Genomic DNA, 15,815 nt, shown 5'->3' with positions numbered 1-15,815 from the left:
AGTAATAGCTATGAGATTAAATACTATAACGATACTATAGTGTGAAACAGAAAGTAAACTAGACGCATCACACCACCATCTAAACCAATCATCCTTATTACTTTCAACACAAATCTATCGTAATACACAATTCTAATAATTCTACTAAAATAAACATGCACTACCAAACCTATCTTAATAAACATACACTACAAAAAAAAACATACGCTACAAAATTGGCATACACAATTCTAATTTTTCAAAAAAAAAATACAAATATCAAAACTAATACAATTCTAATTATTTTCAAAGTTAACATATTATTACAAAACAAAAAAAAATAAACTTTTGACACAATTCTAAAAATTATAAAATACATACTTTTTTTTTGGGGACCTTTGGTTGTGGGGAGGGAGAGAGGGAGCATATAAGTGTTTGTAATGTAAATATATATATAACTAATTATACTACTAAAGAAAATACAATGTCATTTCTTCTTGATTTTCCCAGGAAACCTTCAGCTAGGTTTGGGGAACAAACCAACCCCTTTTATAATAATGAAAATAATATAATTTTAATATTAATATTTTAAACAATAGATAAAAAACCTTAAATTTTGGGTATTAAAATTCAAACTCATGACGGACGAGTCACATGCCGCTTGACGGCCTGCCACTAATGTGACCCGTCAGTCACAGGTCCGGGTTCCAATACCTAATTATTTAATATTTTTTCAGTTTAATAAAAAAATATATGTTAAAATATTTGAGTGCCATCTGACATGTTGGCTGTACTATTAAATTTTTTTTATGGTTTAACCGTATAAAATATCATGTATTTTTCGAGTATCTAATATTAGTCTTGTCGATTGTCCAGGCTCAAGATATAATCGAACTACTCAAGCTCAATTAAATTCATTTAACAATTTTAGCCTCATGTTCAAACTCAACTTACTAATTAGGCTTAAAGTAATTAATATATAAAGCTAATAACATAATTTAATAATTCGATAAGACTCACAAACTATTTGACTCATATAGTATTAAGTTTAAATTTAGCTTATTCAATAGCTTGAGCTTGATTCGTTAATTATTGAATCAAATTTAAAGTTTTTTTCAAGTCAAACTCGAATAACTCGTACAAGCTTTTTATACGAGGCCTATCTGTGTTCCCTGCTTAGGTTTCCACATTGTCGAATGTTTTTAACGTTTACTCGTTTTAAAATCGAACGCCATTGTTGAATTGAATTTAGAAAAGAAAAAACAATATACTTAGGACCAGCAATGGCATCCAAAGAGAGAAGAGTATGGAAACTATGAACTATACAGCAGGATTTTCACTATTCATACAAGCCTAACAACAACAAATGCTATATTTGGTAACTATTTTGTTAAATCTTAAAATATTGCATTGGAATCATAAAAGTTGAACGGCGGCAATGGCCGGAATTTTCTCTCGCAATTTTTGCGTTACGGCTACTCTAACAGTCATGACCCCTGCTGCAGGACCTGTGATTCTAACTTTCACGATCGGCTCCTCAATGGCAACTAATTCAAGAGATCCACCCGCTGCACCAACCAGATAGGGCCTAATCTCTTCAAGTACCTACATAGTATAAAAAGTTCATAATAAGTTGACATTTATGCCTAATTTCATTTATGCATATGTAAGAGTACCATAGAAACCCCTAAAATAGGAGTTGGATTCAATTTGCCCTTTATACTAAAAAGTATACACATTAGTCCCTATACATTAGATCGAAGAGTAAATTGATCCTCCTGTCAAAAATTTCATTCATTTCTAGTGTTAAAAACTGATTCTTGTATGTTAACATAAGGTACAAGTGGCATGTCATGTGACATTGTTTGATTATTTCATCACTCACATCAGTTTTTAACCGTACAAATGGATAGAAATTTTAAGAGCAACGACCAATTTGCTCTTTGATCTACTATACGGGAACTAATTTACCCATTTTTTAATAGAAGAGGACAAAATACAATTTGACTCCTAATACAGGAGCCTACATAGTACTTTACCGCATCTGCAATGTTTGTGAGAGAGAACAAATTGCCCATAAATAGATGCCAAAAAAGGCCAATCAACCATCAAAACAATGTGATAACTTTGACCAAGGATTTAAGCCAATCTTAAGAAACAATAAGTCGAGAATAGTAAACAAAGAAGGCGAAGAAGTCACATATGTATTATCATGTCCGCATGATATTTCTATTCATTCAATTTCCATATCGTTCTTGCATATCTCCCATCACATCAAAGTAAAGGTGCCAACGCATGCGCCGTGCACCTTAGCATTATACAACAAAAAGTGCCTCAAACTTGTTCAAGCAAGGCCCATTTGATCAGGCACACGCCTGGTGTTTCATTTTTTTTTACTGATAAACCTTTACTAATAAGGAAGGGATAACATCAAACTCTATACTTTCCGATATTTGAGCATTCAACAACAATCCTTGACCATAAGGAAATCATGCATATTGACAAATAAAAAAAGCAGGTTTTGTAGATAAACTAGACCACACTTTACATCTATACATAGAAAGAGAGATATGTACACATGCAAAAACTAACACATTTGAATCTTGCACTTTATTTCACTAAGGTTAGCTCTCTTTTGAGCCTTGCTCGTGAGGCAATACAAGGGTTCTAGCACCTAGAGAGCACGTTGCGCCTATATAATGATTAAATTTGAAATGCTAAAATAATATGCTATGGAGAAAAGGAGAACAGTTACAAGCTAATAAACCAATGAAGTAATTACCTTCTCAATGTTCTCTTCATTCATCTCAAGGCCAGTTTCTTCATCAGTCACTGGTTCTACAGCCACAATTTCAGGTATCTTTTCCATTAGACGTCTCTCAATACCCATCTTCATAGTCATAACCGAACTCGGACATGAGCCACATGCCCCTTGTAGCTTCAACCGCACAACATTACCATCAATCTCGTGTAATGCTACATTTCCCCCATCTGCAATGAGGTACGGTCGAACTTCATCCAAGACGTTCTCAACGTTCTCTGCCGTCAGCGGCAACTCCAGGGCTGAATTTGGAGTGGCCACAGCCCTTACAACTTCAATAGATTCAAAACACTTAATAAAGATTTCAACAATCCAGAATTTTAGTGAATCATTTTTCTATTACTAAAGATTTTGAAAAGTAACAAACTACAAAAGGATTAATTCCATCAGATGTCCTCAAACTGAAACTATAACCCAAACTTTAAATTGGTCCTCAAAATTCAAAACGATCTAATCGAATCCTTAGGTTTTCAGTATCATATCAATTAAACCCTTTCATCAACCTTGCTAATAGCTGTTGGTCAAATTGTCTTGGATCCAACCTATTAAAAAAAATAGTCTCTCCAAATTTTAGATATTATTTGTCTTTTTAACATGTCATGTCCAAACTATTCATACAATACAATAGATACAAACCTGTTTACAATTTCATCCACATGTTCTAATGATACTCCAAGCCATAACCGAACTATCATTTAACATCTAAACTGACTGTTAGACTAACATAAGTACCTGGTTAACATGAAAGAATGAGGGACCAATTTAAAATTTAAACGATAGTTTGGTGACGTTTAACACAATTAACCCTACTTCAAAATTAACCTAAAATTGTAACAAAACAAATCTAAAAAGAAAAAGGAACTTACTCAGCCTGCGCGTAAGAGCAGGAGATCGAACCCGAAGACAACGCCATGTGCAGCGCCTCGACGGATTACGCCCTTTCGCGACCGAGACGCGGGCGCCAAATAAGCTCGATGATGGCTGGGCAAATTCGAAAATCATAATCAGAACCTTGAAAAACCGAATTAAAATATCCAGAAACATAAAAAAAAATCAGAGAGAAAAGAAAAACGAACCTTGGAAGGATTAGGACGAGAAGAGAAGCGTTCTAGGGTTTGATAATGGGTGCTGCAACAATATGTTGGGGTAATAACAACGGATTGCATCTCCAAATCAGTTGATTTGGACGAATTAGAGATTAAAAAAAACAGCCTTTTCTTTATGAACTTGAATCAAGTTCTTTCCTTTTTTTTTTCTCTGGTAGATTTGAAAGTGGAGCTTGAACGTGTGAGTGTGCTAGGCGAATGTGTTTGGCTTTTAATCGAAATTTGTGAGGTGGGGATATTTCATATTTGTTTTATAGTTTAATTTTCCTTTTTTTATATATATTTATTTAAAAAATGATTTCAAATATATAAAAATAAAAAATTAGGATAAAAATTAATAGTTTAAGAGGTTGAATCGGTTGATTTTATTTTAAAAAGTTATGAACTTTTAATTAATTATTTTATTATTATTGATCTGGTAGTTGAATTGATCAAATCAATTGATTCAGATATTGATGTTTAACTGTTTTAATCATTGGTTTAGTTATTAGAGTATTATATCTAACACTTTGAGATTATAGTATATTATTACCTGAAATTTTATATAAAATTTCTAATTTGCAAGTGATAAGGTGACATAATCTCATATTATTATAGGTACGGGTTACTTAAGTCCGAGATTTGAGTTTCTCATGTTGAGTCATTATAGGTTCTAATTATTTTGAATTTTAATCATATCAATTTTAGAATAATTTTGAATTACTTATTTATGTTCATTCGAGTTTAAATTCATTTTAATTTCGGATTCAAATCAATTTGATTTTGGATTGAAAAAAAAGTTTAAATTATTAACTTTTGAACAAATTACATAAAATTCAAATAACGATTGTATAATTTTTTATCATAAATCTAAAATATATTTTTCTAGTAATGTAATAATCCAAGAATTTAGTGGTAAAGAGATAAAAGAGGCTTTCTGTACAGTTGAAATATAGGTACCTCTCAAGTCTCAACCTTTTCCCAAGCTTTCATCAAATGGATTTTAGTTAAATCTCTCTGGATTAAAATCAACAAGTTCCATAATTGAGAACAGAAATCAAGTTCTAACGAAGAAGGAACATCCCCGAATTCCAAAATGAAGAGACCTAAATCCATTTCTTCCTTCAACTTGCTTCTTCTCCTTTCTGTATTAATAACCCATCTCTGTTTCTCTCTTGTTTTCGCCGATTCTCACTTCGAAGGATTCGATTCTGAAGACGACGACACTGTTGAAGAAGAACCCTTTGATCCCCACTCTGTTAAATCACCTCCTTTAACTCAGTCCGAGTCACAGCCTTCTCTTGATCCTGATCTGAACACTGTTCCTACTTCGGATCCTTCGTCTCAATCGGATCTTCAAAAGCCATCGACCACCACATTTGAGTATTGGGATGAGGATGAATTTGAAGGTTTACCCATCGAGCAACCACAACCGGAGCCTTCGAAAGCGACGGAAAACGCTTCTCCAAATGACCCAGATCCTAAAACAGCTTCACGACCTGGGAATGTTTCGGGTTCTAAAAAGTCCTTTACGGTGGAGATTATTTGTGGGGTTTTCTTGATTGCTTTTATGATCAATTATTTCATCGGTAAACGTGAAAACGAAAACATTGCGTTGGCATGGGCAGCGAAATTCGCTACCAAAGGTTCAATCTTTGAGAAAAATTTCAGTCTTTTGGGTATCGGAGAAGGTGAGGGCTCGCCGTTGTTGTTAAAAGAAGGGCAAAACGTGTTCAAATTCTACGCCAGTGGACGAAGGTATTGTCAGGGATTGTTGGCGACGATGGAGTTGAAAAGCAGGCATGATTTGATATCGAGATTGTTTAACTTAGTGGTTCCTTGTAAAGACGAGATTACTTTTGAGGTTTATATGAATGAAGAAGCCATGGATCAAGTGGTTTTTGCATTAGCAAAGAAGAAAGCTGCTAAAGGGATGCAAAAAGAAGTTAGAGATCTACAGAGATTTGCTGGGTTGGTGGCTAATCCTAGTGGAAGGAAATGGGTGGTGGATGAACTATCTGTTATCTCTGAATCTAAGGAAGTTGCTGGGGATTTGATTACAGAGACCGTGCTCGAACAGGTCGGTTTTCGAGTTATTGATTTATGTTATGAACTGGATATCGATTTGATTTAATGGAATGCTTTATTTGCTTTCAATGTGTTTAGGATTGTTGTAGGTGCTAGCGTGTGCATTATATCGTTGAATATCTAGATTTCTCAATTTTGTTGTTCTTAGGATCATGAATCCATTACGTTTACATTTGAATTTATGATTGTTGTTGTCTTTCCGGTAATGGATTGGGTTTAGGCGGATGTACTGCGATTTGATGTTCCTGTAAGTTAGCTAGGCATGTCGGAGTGGTGTAGTCAAAATAAGGAAGCGAGACAATTCAGGCAAATAGTGAAGCCGAGAGTGTAAAAAGTAGGAAAGAAGGTCATATCTGGGTGTTTATACTTGGTTTATTGGTCGCTTGGACATTGGTCGTCCATTTGGCCCTATTGACGTGCTCGTGTGTCTGGCGACCAGCGTGTTGGTCTTGCAACATTGGTCGCTTAGTATCATTTTTGACTAACCAGCTGATTCTAGGTAGTTACTTGTTGTCCCAAGTTGCTGGCTCTTTGGTCAACAACTGCACGAGCTAAGTGCTTGGAGTTTTATGAGCTTGAGTTTTGTTTGGTTTCTGACCTTCTTTGGCATTGGGTTGCTTTGCCTATATGCCAGTATAAGATTATGTTTTCTTAGGATTCATTCATCCATTATGTTCACATTCAAGTTTTCTGAAGATGATATTATGACAACGGTATCTTGTTCATTTTGTGGTTTTCTTGTATGGCTTCCCTTGTTCATACTATATTCTTATATGGGATTCATTGCATTTAACCTTTTTATTGTTCCAAAATTGCCTGGTAGCTCTGTGAATTGCTTTAACATGGGTGAAATCGATTGTGATTCATATATTGTAGGTTTTTGGTGACAAATCTTTTGAGAAATATGGAAAAGATTTCATCTGGATGCATTTTTCGGATCAACATCCCGACAAGCACAAGAAAATGCTTTTGTTTAAGTTTTCCCTTCCTGATGCCAACCACATGGCAGACATGACTCGCTTGGTGGCTCTTGTACCATACTACATCGATTTAATCGGGCGTTACAAGCTCAGCTCTCAGGTGTTTCATCTTGAAATTACTTTATGCATCGAATACTCGATGCATCCATTCGGTAACATTCTTACTTCTTTTTTTGCCTATCGCAGGCTCGATCCAAAACCGAAGCTGCAAGAGTGAAGGCAGCACAAGAGGCATACAAAGAACTTCAAAATGCTAGGCTAGAAGCTTTGCAGAAAAAGAAAGCCGAGAGGAAAAAGATGTTAGAGGAGGCTGAAGCAAAGCTCAGTGCGGAAGCAGTTCGCAAGAAAGAAGCAAAAGAGCGTGCACGGCAGATGAAGAAGGCAATACCGAAAATGAAGATGACTCGTGCTTAGATGTTTTTGGATCATTAATACACACTCTCGACGCCATTAACCGTAGTAGTTCAGGGTTGTTCTTAGCATCTGCAGGTAAATTGGTATCTTTCCTGAGAATTTATACTAGTTTTCAGTTACCTTTAAACAATGCTTTTTGTGGGTTTTGAGTGTACCACAGGAGAATGCATTGCTTGAGAAACTTGATAATTTTTTCTTCAATTGATAGACATTTCAGAGAATTGTTTAGAAAAACCCCTAAGTAATAAATATGATTATGTTCTGATTATTTCCTTAAAGAACAGAGCCAGCAACCATATTGAATGTACTTGCCTAGTTTATGTTTTTAATGCTTTAATTTATTACAATAATCTTAGTACCCTTTGGATGGGCGGTAACTATGGTATGGTGAAATCTTTTACCTCATAGTTACACTAACTAATTTCACTGTCACCGTAATTTTTAACTATACCGAAAGTAAACGTACCGTCAATTCTCCTCTTGTTATGACTTTTTTCTTTAAATCTTGGCATAGTAAAGAAAATGCTTTATGATGATCAGTTCAATATTTCAATGTGCATATGTATATATATTATATTTGCCAATTCGATTTTCTTTTTACTTTATTTTTACAAATTAAAAAATTGTAGTGAATTGAATTTTGTTAAATTTATAATTAATTTTAATTTTTATGATGTAAAAATAAATATTTTTTTATTTAAATAGTGAAAATAACTTCAAAAATATTATCTAACAAATTTAATTTTCTAAAAATACTATATAAGTGATATTGATTATTTTATTTATTTGAAAAAAAAATTCTTTCTAGAAATATTATGAATAAAATTTACAATTTTATCAAATAATATCCAAAAGCAATAAAAAGAGAGCAGATTTTATCAAAATAAAATCCAAAAACAAAAACCCAAAATTAATATGAAAAATTCAAAAACAAAACCAAACATATTTATCATGAAGAATTTGTAAAAACTCTAAAAATCTAATCAAACCGAACTCTGTTTTTTTAGTCGAAAATGGAATTAAATTAATAAAATAAAAACTAGAGTACAACTGGATTCAAACTATTAGGGGGAGTACCATAAATATTAAGTAAATTTGGAAATTTTAAAAACATCCAAGAAAGAAGGGAGTTGAAAATTACTCCTTAATTGATCTTACTCATCCACACATTTATTTTGTGAAACATTTATTATTTTCACGAAAGACATGCTTCAAAGAATTGTCAGTCATGGAACATCCTACCCTCTTCAATAAGATTAAAATTATTATCATTGGACAAAAGCTGAATAATAGTGCATCAACTTCAAAATCAAAGTTAACAAAGTTAAGATCTTTGGCAAGCTGATTGTTCAGCCTAAACGTTAGTGGCATTAGGAATGTGCTGGAACAGTCCAATGATCACGTATCATGGCTCCCACTCTTGCCTTGGATTTCCCAAGGGATACCCATCGACATTAAATATTAAATTTAGTTGAAAAGGAGAGAGAGATACTTAGCTTATCTCCATAGATAGTGGAAAAGTTCCAACTTTAAGAAACACGACAACTTTAAAAAACAACTATTAGAAGCATGTTCAAATTAAAATGTGCAAGGTCCATGAAAAGTTCAAACAACCCATCTGGCCAAGACCCTCACTTATCTATCCTACCATGGCTTTCGAGTGAGCAAATAATGGTGTTACCTCATCTACACTCCCTCCATATTGGGCGGTGCCAAAGTCAAGTCCAAGCTGAGCCTTAGATCAGTAATAATGTTGCAACAACATGCTTCTCCACTATAGGCCATTACATTTGCACCACCCTCGGTGATGCCAAATAAGTTGGTTTCTCTTTCTCCTTTGGCCATATAGGGCGAAAGGAGTGGTGGTTCACCCATGTCGGTATCTTTGGCATCGCCCAAGCACTTCATTTCATCAGTCGTATTAGTACCAAATATCCTGACGGGTGGTTTGGCAATAACATGATCAACGAAGGTGTCATTTGCAACATTAGGAAGCTCCATGATAGGGATAACTCCCTCCTGTTTGATCGGTGCATCAGACTCCTTATGTATTTGAAGATCCCCGTATTGGTTACTGTCAGCTAGCTTCTCCACTTCAGCCCTATAGAGGCAAGAACCATCTTGATATTGCACTTTGAACATGGTGATTCTATCACCAACATTGAAGCTATTACAAATAACAAAGTTTCTCCATCCACCGGAGAAAACAGGTTTCTTGTACCCTTGTTTGCGAACAGTGCAAACAATTGGCCAGATCCTTGTGCCATACATAAGTTGAATTCGAACTGCATGGCTTCCATTGAAACCTGGCAAAGAAGGCAGGATCTTTACCGGGATAGCCAACCTCTTCTTGATGTCGGTTTCAGTGAGTAACTTTGACAACGTCTTTGTGGCTACCATGGTTGCTGGTTGTGGGTAAAGATTGCCTGCAAAGAGGATGATCCAATTGTATGTGCAATGGAAAATATACTTTGATATCAGCTCGTAATATACACGCCCCCCCCCCCCAAAAAAAAAAAAAAACAAAAGGGCATGTTCTCCTCTAGATGTGGCTTTTAGCTTTTGGAGCTTCTTCCGGAGTGATTTAGAATAAAATTTGGATGAGGGCGGTTTGGACATGTTTTACTAGGGAATAAATTGAGAACAAGTCTACTCGTCTTGTATTCAACCAGTCTACTCTTGTATAGCAACCATCAATCCTCACGTCAAAGCATTCCTATTAGATGCAACATATTGTCAATGCGACAAATGTATTTTACATTTTGAGTCATTTATTATGATTCAAGTTTGTACACAATGCTAAAAATAAAAATTAAACCATTAGTAATTAAATTATAGATAAATTTTCGTTTTAGTCACTTAATTAAAATAAAATATAATTTGATCACTGAATTATTCAAATGTTTTTATTTAAGTCAGTGACGATAAAAATCAACACTATCTTGCTTTCTCTGTTCGTATTGCTTTCACCAATCGAAAGCTCTCTTTTCCCTTCTGTTTTACAGTTCAACTTTTTTCCATGAAACAACTTTGGACGTCAGAGATCTTCAAACCAAAATTCAAAACTTTTTTCTTCAATCTCCGACACTGACTGTTAAGTCGACTTGGATCTAAGGTATGTTCTTCTACTCATTGATGGATATTGATCCACTGTACTGATAGTCGAATAGTCGTTTTGAGCTCACTGGTGGAACTAAGGTACTGAGCAATTTAACACATAACTGAATAGTTGTTTGGATATTGATCTAAGGTATGTTCTTCCCTTGACAAAACACATAAAAATATTTAGGTAAAAATATATCTTTGGTTGTTCTCAATTTTCATATTGAACAATTTAATCCCTATCAATTTCGAAAGTAAGCAATTAAGGATAATTAATTGTAACGTTAATATTTTTCGTTAATTGTGCATAATTTTAATTAATATAATAATAAATTTAACCCCGATATATTTTATATAAATGTTAATAAAATATATAAATATTGTAAAGTAATTTTATTAAATGAAGATGGAACTCAAAGATTATAAGAAGCTATATTATTATGCCCAATAAAAATGATCTATAATTGCCATCATTGTGGGCCTTAATTTACGGTTGTGAATGTGAATTTTGTGAAAAATATGACAAATTTGTAAATTATAATTAATTTATGATTTTCATGTTGGTGAAATATTTAAACACTAATGGGTTGACTTTTATCCACAGCTTAGCCGACCTAATTGTTGGAAGTTTTGGGGGCAAAATTTATACATTTACATTCAAGTACTCGTCACTTTCTCACACAAGTCCCCCGAGACTCTATCAATTTTTTGAAAATAATTGAATCGATTTGTCAAATGGATTAAATTAAAAATTATGAATAATCAAATTAAAATAATACTTTTAATTATTCTTGTATTGACGGTTAAATCAGTTCAATTATTTTTTTATCTCGATTCGTATCAATTTATGAAGAAATCGATTTAATCTCTCGCTCTTCAAATATAATTTCTGATTCAACTGACTACTCTAGTTCTGAAAACAATATCGTTATTCAGTGGCGGAGCTTAATAACCCTATATTAGTAATAGTAAAATTACACATTGACCGTCTAAAATAATAAAAAATTAATTTAACACTTTAAAAATTATAAAGATATAAACTATTAAAATCATAAAATTATATTTTTACTATCATAAAAATATATACAATTTAAAACGTTGCAGGTTACCATCTCTAATTTGGTCATTAGTGAACGGCTACATGGCTAGTCGCGAGTTGCATGTGTATTGACGAGCTCCATCGCGCGATTAAGGCACGCATATAATTTTAATTAAGTAAAGGTTGCCTTTGTTTTGGGAGTGGTCCCAATATCCTGACTTGCCACATTACATTCTCCTTTATTAAAGAATGGCTGTATGTAGGTTGAATATAATTCCATAAATTTCTATAAAAATTTTCCGACTATTATTATCTAAATTTGAATTTGAAACATTTGAATTCGTAAAATAAATTGATTTCAAATTTTCAATTATTTCTTGAATATTCAAATTCGCAAAGTCTGAATTTAAAAATTCTTTTTATTCATATATAAAAGTTAAATTATAAGATGAATTTAAATATTTGAATTTGACTCTGCATTTGTCTATTTGCAAAATTTAAATTCGCAAAAGGTAGTTACCTATTAATAAAATATGTATTTTATATTTTAGACTAAAAGTTAACAAAGTAATGATAGTTTAAAACAATAAAAAATGAATAGTAAAAATTATGGATATATCAAGATGTTTTTTTTATTTAAATTTCACTAATACAAGATAATATAAGTACAAGACAAGGTGTAATTTGTAAGCACAAGTACAAATATATGTCCAACAAATTTTAATGGTATAATATTGAATTTATCAATACAATCCATAGATGGAAAATGAGAGAAACCCTACGCAAAGCATACGTACATAGTGGTAGAAAGACCCACATATCCAAATAAAACTTTTTAAAATTTACATTGAATCAAGTTGCAGTTTATTAGTCAGATATGCACTAAGGGTCACGCTATGACAATTGATGGTTGTGATTCCAAATGCATTAAACCCAAGAAAACAACAATTTTGGTGGTCTCAATTCATTATCCCACCGACTTGTATCATAAAAAAAGCATCCCATAATCCTTCTCGTCACATTCGACAATGAAATGTTGATCCAATCCACTTGGAGCTTAATTACATTTTTATCCCTATTAATATCAACCAATAAGTTGTTTATTCTCATGGTAATAAAGGGAAACAAATATCTTTGGAAAAGTGTTCGTCGACCAAAATATCCATGTCTAAAGGGTTTACTAAATGAATTCCTTCTAGAAAAAGTGCCCCCTTTTGAGATTTAAGTCATTATTATTTTTAAATACATTGATTAAAGACCATATATGTGGTTAAGATTCAATGATGACGTATATGTGTTATATTTTTTTTAATAATAGAATGGAGCTTACCCATACACAACACGACACCTTATAAATGAAACATGTGTTATGTCCTATTATTGCAGAAAGCTCACCATGGCAGTTCAAGCCACAATGATGTTCTCTAAAAAACTTACATATACCGACATCAACAAGAGGTTGGCGATCCCGACAAAGATCTTGCCTTCATTGCCTGGTTTCAATCGAAGCCATGCAGTCAAGATTCAGTTAATGTATGGGACAAAGATCTGGCCAATTGACTGCACTGTCCGTAAACAAGGGTACACGAAACCTGTTTTCTCCCGTGGATGGAGAAAATTTGTTGTTCATAACAAACTCAAAATTGGTGATAGAGTCACTATATACAAAGTGCAACATCAAGATGGTTCTTCACACTATAGGGTTGAAGTGGAGAAGCCAGCTGCCGGCACCCATGAAGTCGATGAAACCACCGTCACACGGCACCGGCGAGAGCAACTGCCTAATGCACCGATGATCAGCATGCTTGCCAGTGTTCCAATTAACACATTGGTTGATGATCATGTTATTATTACCAAACCACCTGTCTGCAGGATATTTGGTACTAATATAAGTGGTGAAGCATGTTGCAAGATAAGTACTGGTGAAAGGCTTAGCCTGGATTTGGTTCTTAGTCAACCCACTATTTGCTAATTCAAAAGCTAGCTTGGCGAGCTTGGAGTTGGCCAGGATGGGGTTGTTTTGCCTATGGTGTTTTTTTTTTTTCTTTTTTGGGTTTGTTTTACCTATGATGATGCAGATAGTGTTTTTGTTTTGTCGGCATCTTTCATGTTTGTTTTACTACACATATTCTGGTTGTTTTGGTTTGTTTTTCCCTATGATGATGCTGATAATAGTTTTTTCTAATCGGCATTTTTCATATTTGTTTTATTATCTATATTTGAGTTGCTTTGGTTTGTTTTTTTAGGATGCCATTGATAATGTTTTTCTTTTATCGGCATCTTTCATGTCAGTTTTATTGTTCATGTTCAAATGGTTTTAGTTTGTTTTAGCTATGATGTTGAGTAAATTTCTTTTATCGACATCTTTCATGTTTGGTTTATTATCAATAGTTGGATTGTTTTGGTTTGTTTTATCTACGATGTTGACATTTTTTTTCGGCTTCTCAAATATTTATTAGAATTAGTAATTAATCATTCTGTAGATCCAGTAAAGGTCATACCGGGATTGTTATAAAATATTATGATAATAATTATATTAGAAGTTTCCTTTTTTACTTAAATACGAAAAAAATATTGTTAAAATAATTAAAAAAGTTTACCAAAAAAATAATTAAGTTCTTAATTCAAAACTTTAATCTAAAATTTGCAACCAATTCAACCTTTAATTTTTATAATATTTATTTATAAATAATTTATGTATTTGTAATTTTATTTTTAAATTATTTCTAATAATTTGTAAAAACTTTTTAATAAAAATTTATACTTAAATGCTCTACATCAAATTATAGTCTATCCTTATCAATTTCCCTCGTATCAGTTCTCCTCAATTAAAATCATTACTCATCGCTTATCACTAAGCATTAAACTCATTGTTACTCAAATTCCTCACTCAACAATCACCATCCTATATATATAAGTCCGTTCGCCATCACTCTTCATAAAATATTTAGCTAAGCCTTTGATGATCAGTAATAATCTTGCAGCATGCTTCTCCAACAGCATCACTATAGGCGGTTGCATTTGCATCACCCTCAACGATATAAGGTGAAAGGAGTGGTGGTTTACCCTCCCTATTCGTAATGCCTAAGCACTTCATTTCAATGGCTTCATCACTTATATTAGTACCAAATATCCTGACGGGTGGTTTGACAATAACATGATCATCATCAACCAAGATGCAGTTCCACTTGCACCATTGAATAGTCCAGAATATCACACCAGATGGCTACGACAACAAAGCCATCACAGTCACAATGCCCTAACAAACTAGCAAACACTCCCAAGAGATGAGTTTAATGTACTAACTAGGGCTAATGAAAGTATTAGACATGGACTTTTTTTAATCTTATCATCCCACATTCATTTGAAGAACGTGTGATATTTTTTATGCTGAAATGCATTTGAAGAAAGTTTTATGATACTCAATCAAGGCATTTGAAGAAGGTTATATGATATTTTTTATGGTGACAACGTGGGACCAATCACCGGCCCATGAGATCATCCTCGTATTGTCTTATTTGTGACGGCACCGCGCGTAATGATGAACCACAGTTTACAATCTGATTTGTTTATACTGTTAACTTAAAACCTTTTTATTTTATTTTTTTACACCATACTTAAAATTTTCTATAGCCACTCTTCTATCCATAAATATAAAGATAATACATTTTAACGCTTTCAAACTTACATCCTCTTATATTGACAATAATACCCATATCAATTGAGAATTTGTTTTAAAATTAGCTTGTTTGGTTTAGCTTAGTAGTAGTATATCAGCGGGCATTTTTTAAAATACTATTTCAATTGCACTTTAACAATAATGTTCCTCTACAAACTGATAAATACTATCGTGTTGAAACTAGGTGTAAGCTATCAATTAAGCACACTAACCTAATCTTCCTGTACACGATGTAAACAATTAAGGCGATGGTTGATTGGTCCACTAATCACTAAGTGAATAAATATAATTTGATTATACTGTTTGTTATTCCTATAATTAAGAATTTCCTCTTGATCTCATCTTAAGCTAGAAATTACCACCTAATGTCTCCTCTCGGTCTCACTACTTGGCCCAATCGTATCAAAATTCTACATGATAAACTCTTATCTCAGTCTTATTTATCTAGATATTTCACTAGAGGCGTCAATTCTAGTATATTAAACATTTTGATACAATTAAGGTCTTAGGCATGTGTCTTTTTACATTTATTGGATTCAAATCTAAAAGTTTCCAGAAAACAACCCTTCCTCTATGACCAAACTATCAACCTAGTCATAATGTTACTTTTTAAGGTAAACTAGTCTAA

At 33.2% G+C, this 15,815-nt stretch overlaps 2 protein-coding genes across 2 annotated transcripts; one reads left to right on the top strand and one right to left on the bottom strand.

The window, feature by feature from the left end:
* Window positions 1-1,263: 1,263 nt before the first annotated feature.
* Window positions 1,264-4,162, bottom strand: LOC107898687 (nifU-like protein 2, chloroplastic). Its single transcript, XM_016824207.2, has 4 exons — window positions 3,877-4,162; window positions 3,667-3,781; window positions 2,762-3,072; window positions 1,264-1,584 (listed from the first exon to the last, which is right to left on the bottom strand). The coding sequence occupies exons 1-4, from the start codon at window positions 3,964-3,966 to the stop codon at window positions 1,396-1,398; spliced, it is 705 nt and encodes a 234-aa protein (XP_016679696.1). The 5' UTR covers window positions 3,967-4,162; the 3' UTR covers window positions 1,264-1,395.
* A 626-nt stretch (window positions 4,163-4,788) lies between these two features.
* Window positions 4,789-7,645, top strand: LOC107898688 (uncharacterized protein At5g49945). The gene is made up of 3 exons (XM_016824208.2): window positions 4,789-5,965; window positions 6,850-7,053; window positions 7,140-7,645. The coding sequence occupies exons 1-3, from the start codon at window positions 4,982-4,984 to the stop codon at window positions 7,365-7,367; spliced, it is 1,416 nt and encodes a 471-aa protein (XP_016679697.2). The 5' UTR covers window positions 4,789-4,981; the 3' UTR covers window positions 7,368-7,645.
* Window positions 7,646-15,815: the final 8,170 nt, after the last annotated feature.

Source organism: Gossypium hirsutum, chromosome D04 (assembly GCF_007990345.1).
Source record: "Gossypium hirsutum isolate 1008001.06 chromosome D04, Gossypium_hirsutum_v2.1, whole genome shotgun sequence".
Classification (NCBI taxonomy): domain Eukaryota; kingdom Viridiplantae; phylum Streptophyta; class Magnoliopsida; order Malvales; family Malvaceae; genus Gossypium; species Gossypium hirsutum.
This window is presented reverse-complemented; position numbering and strand designations above follow the sequence as displayed.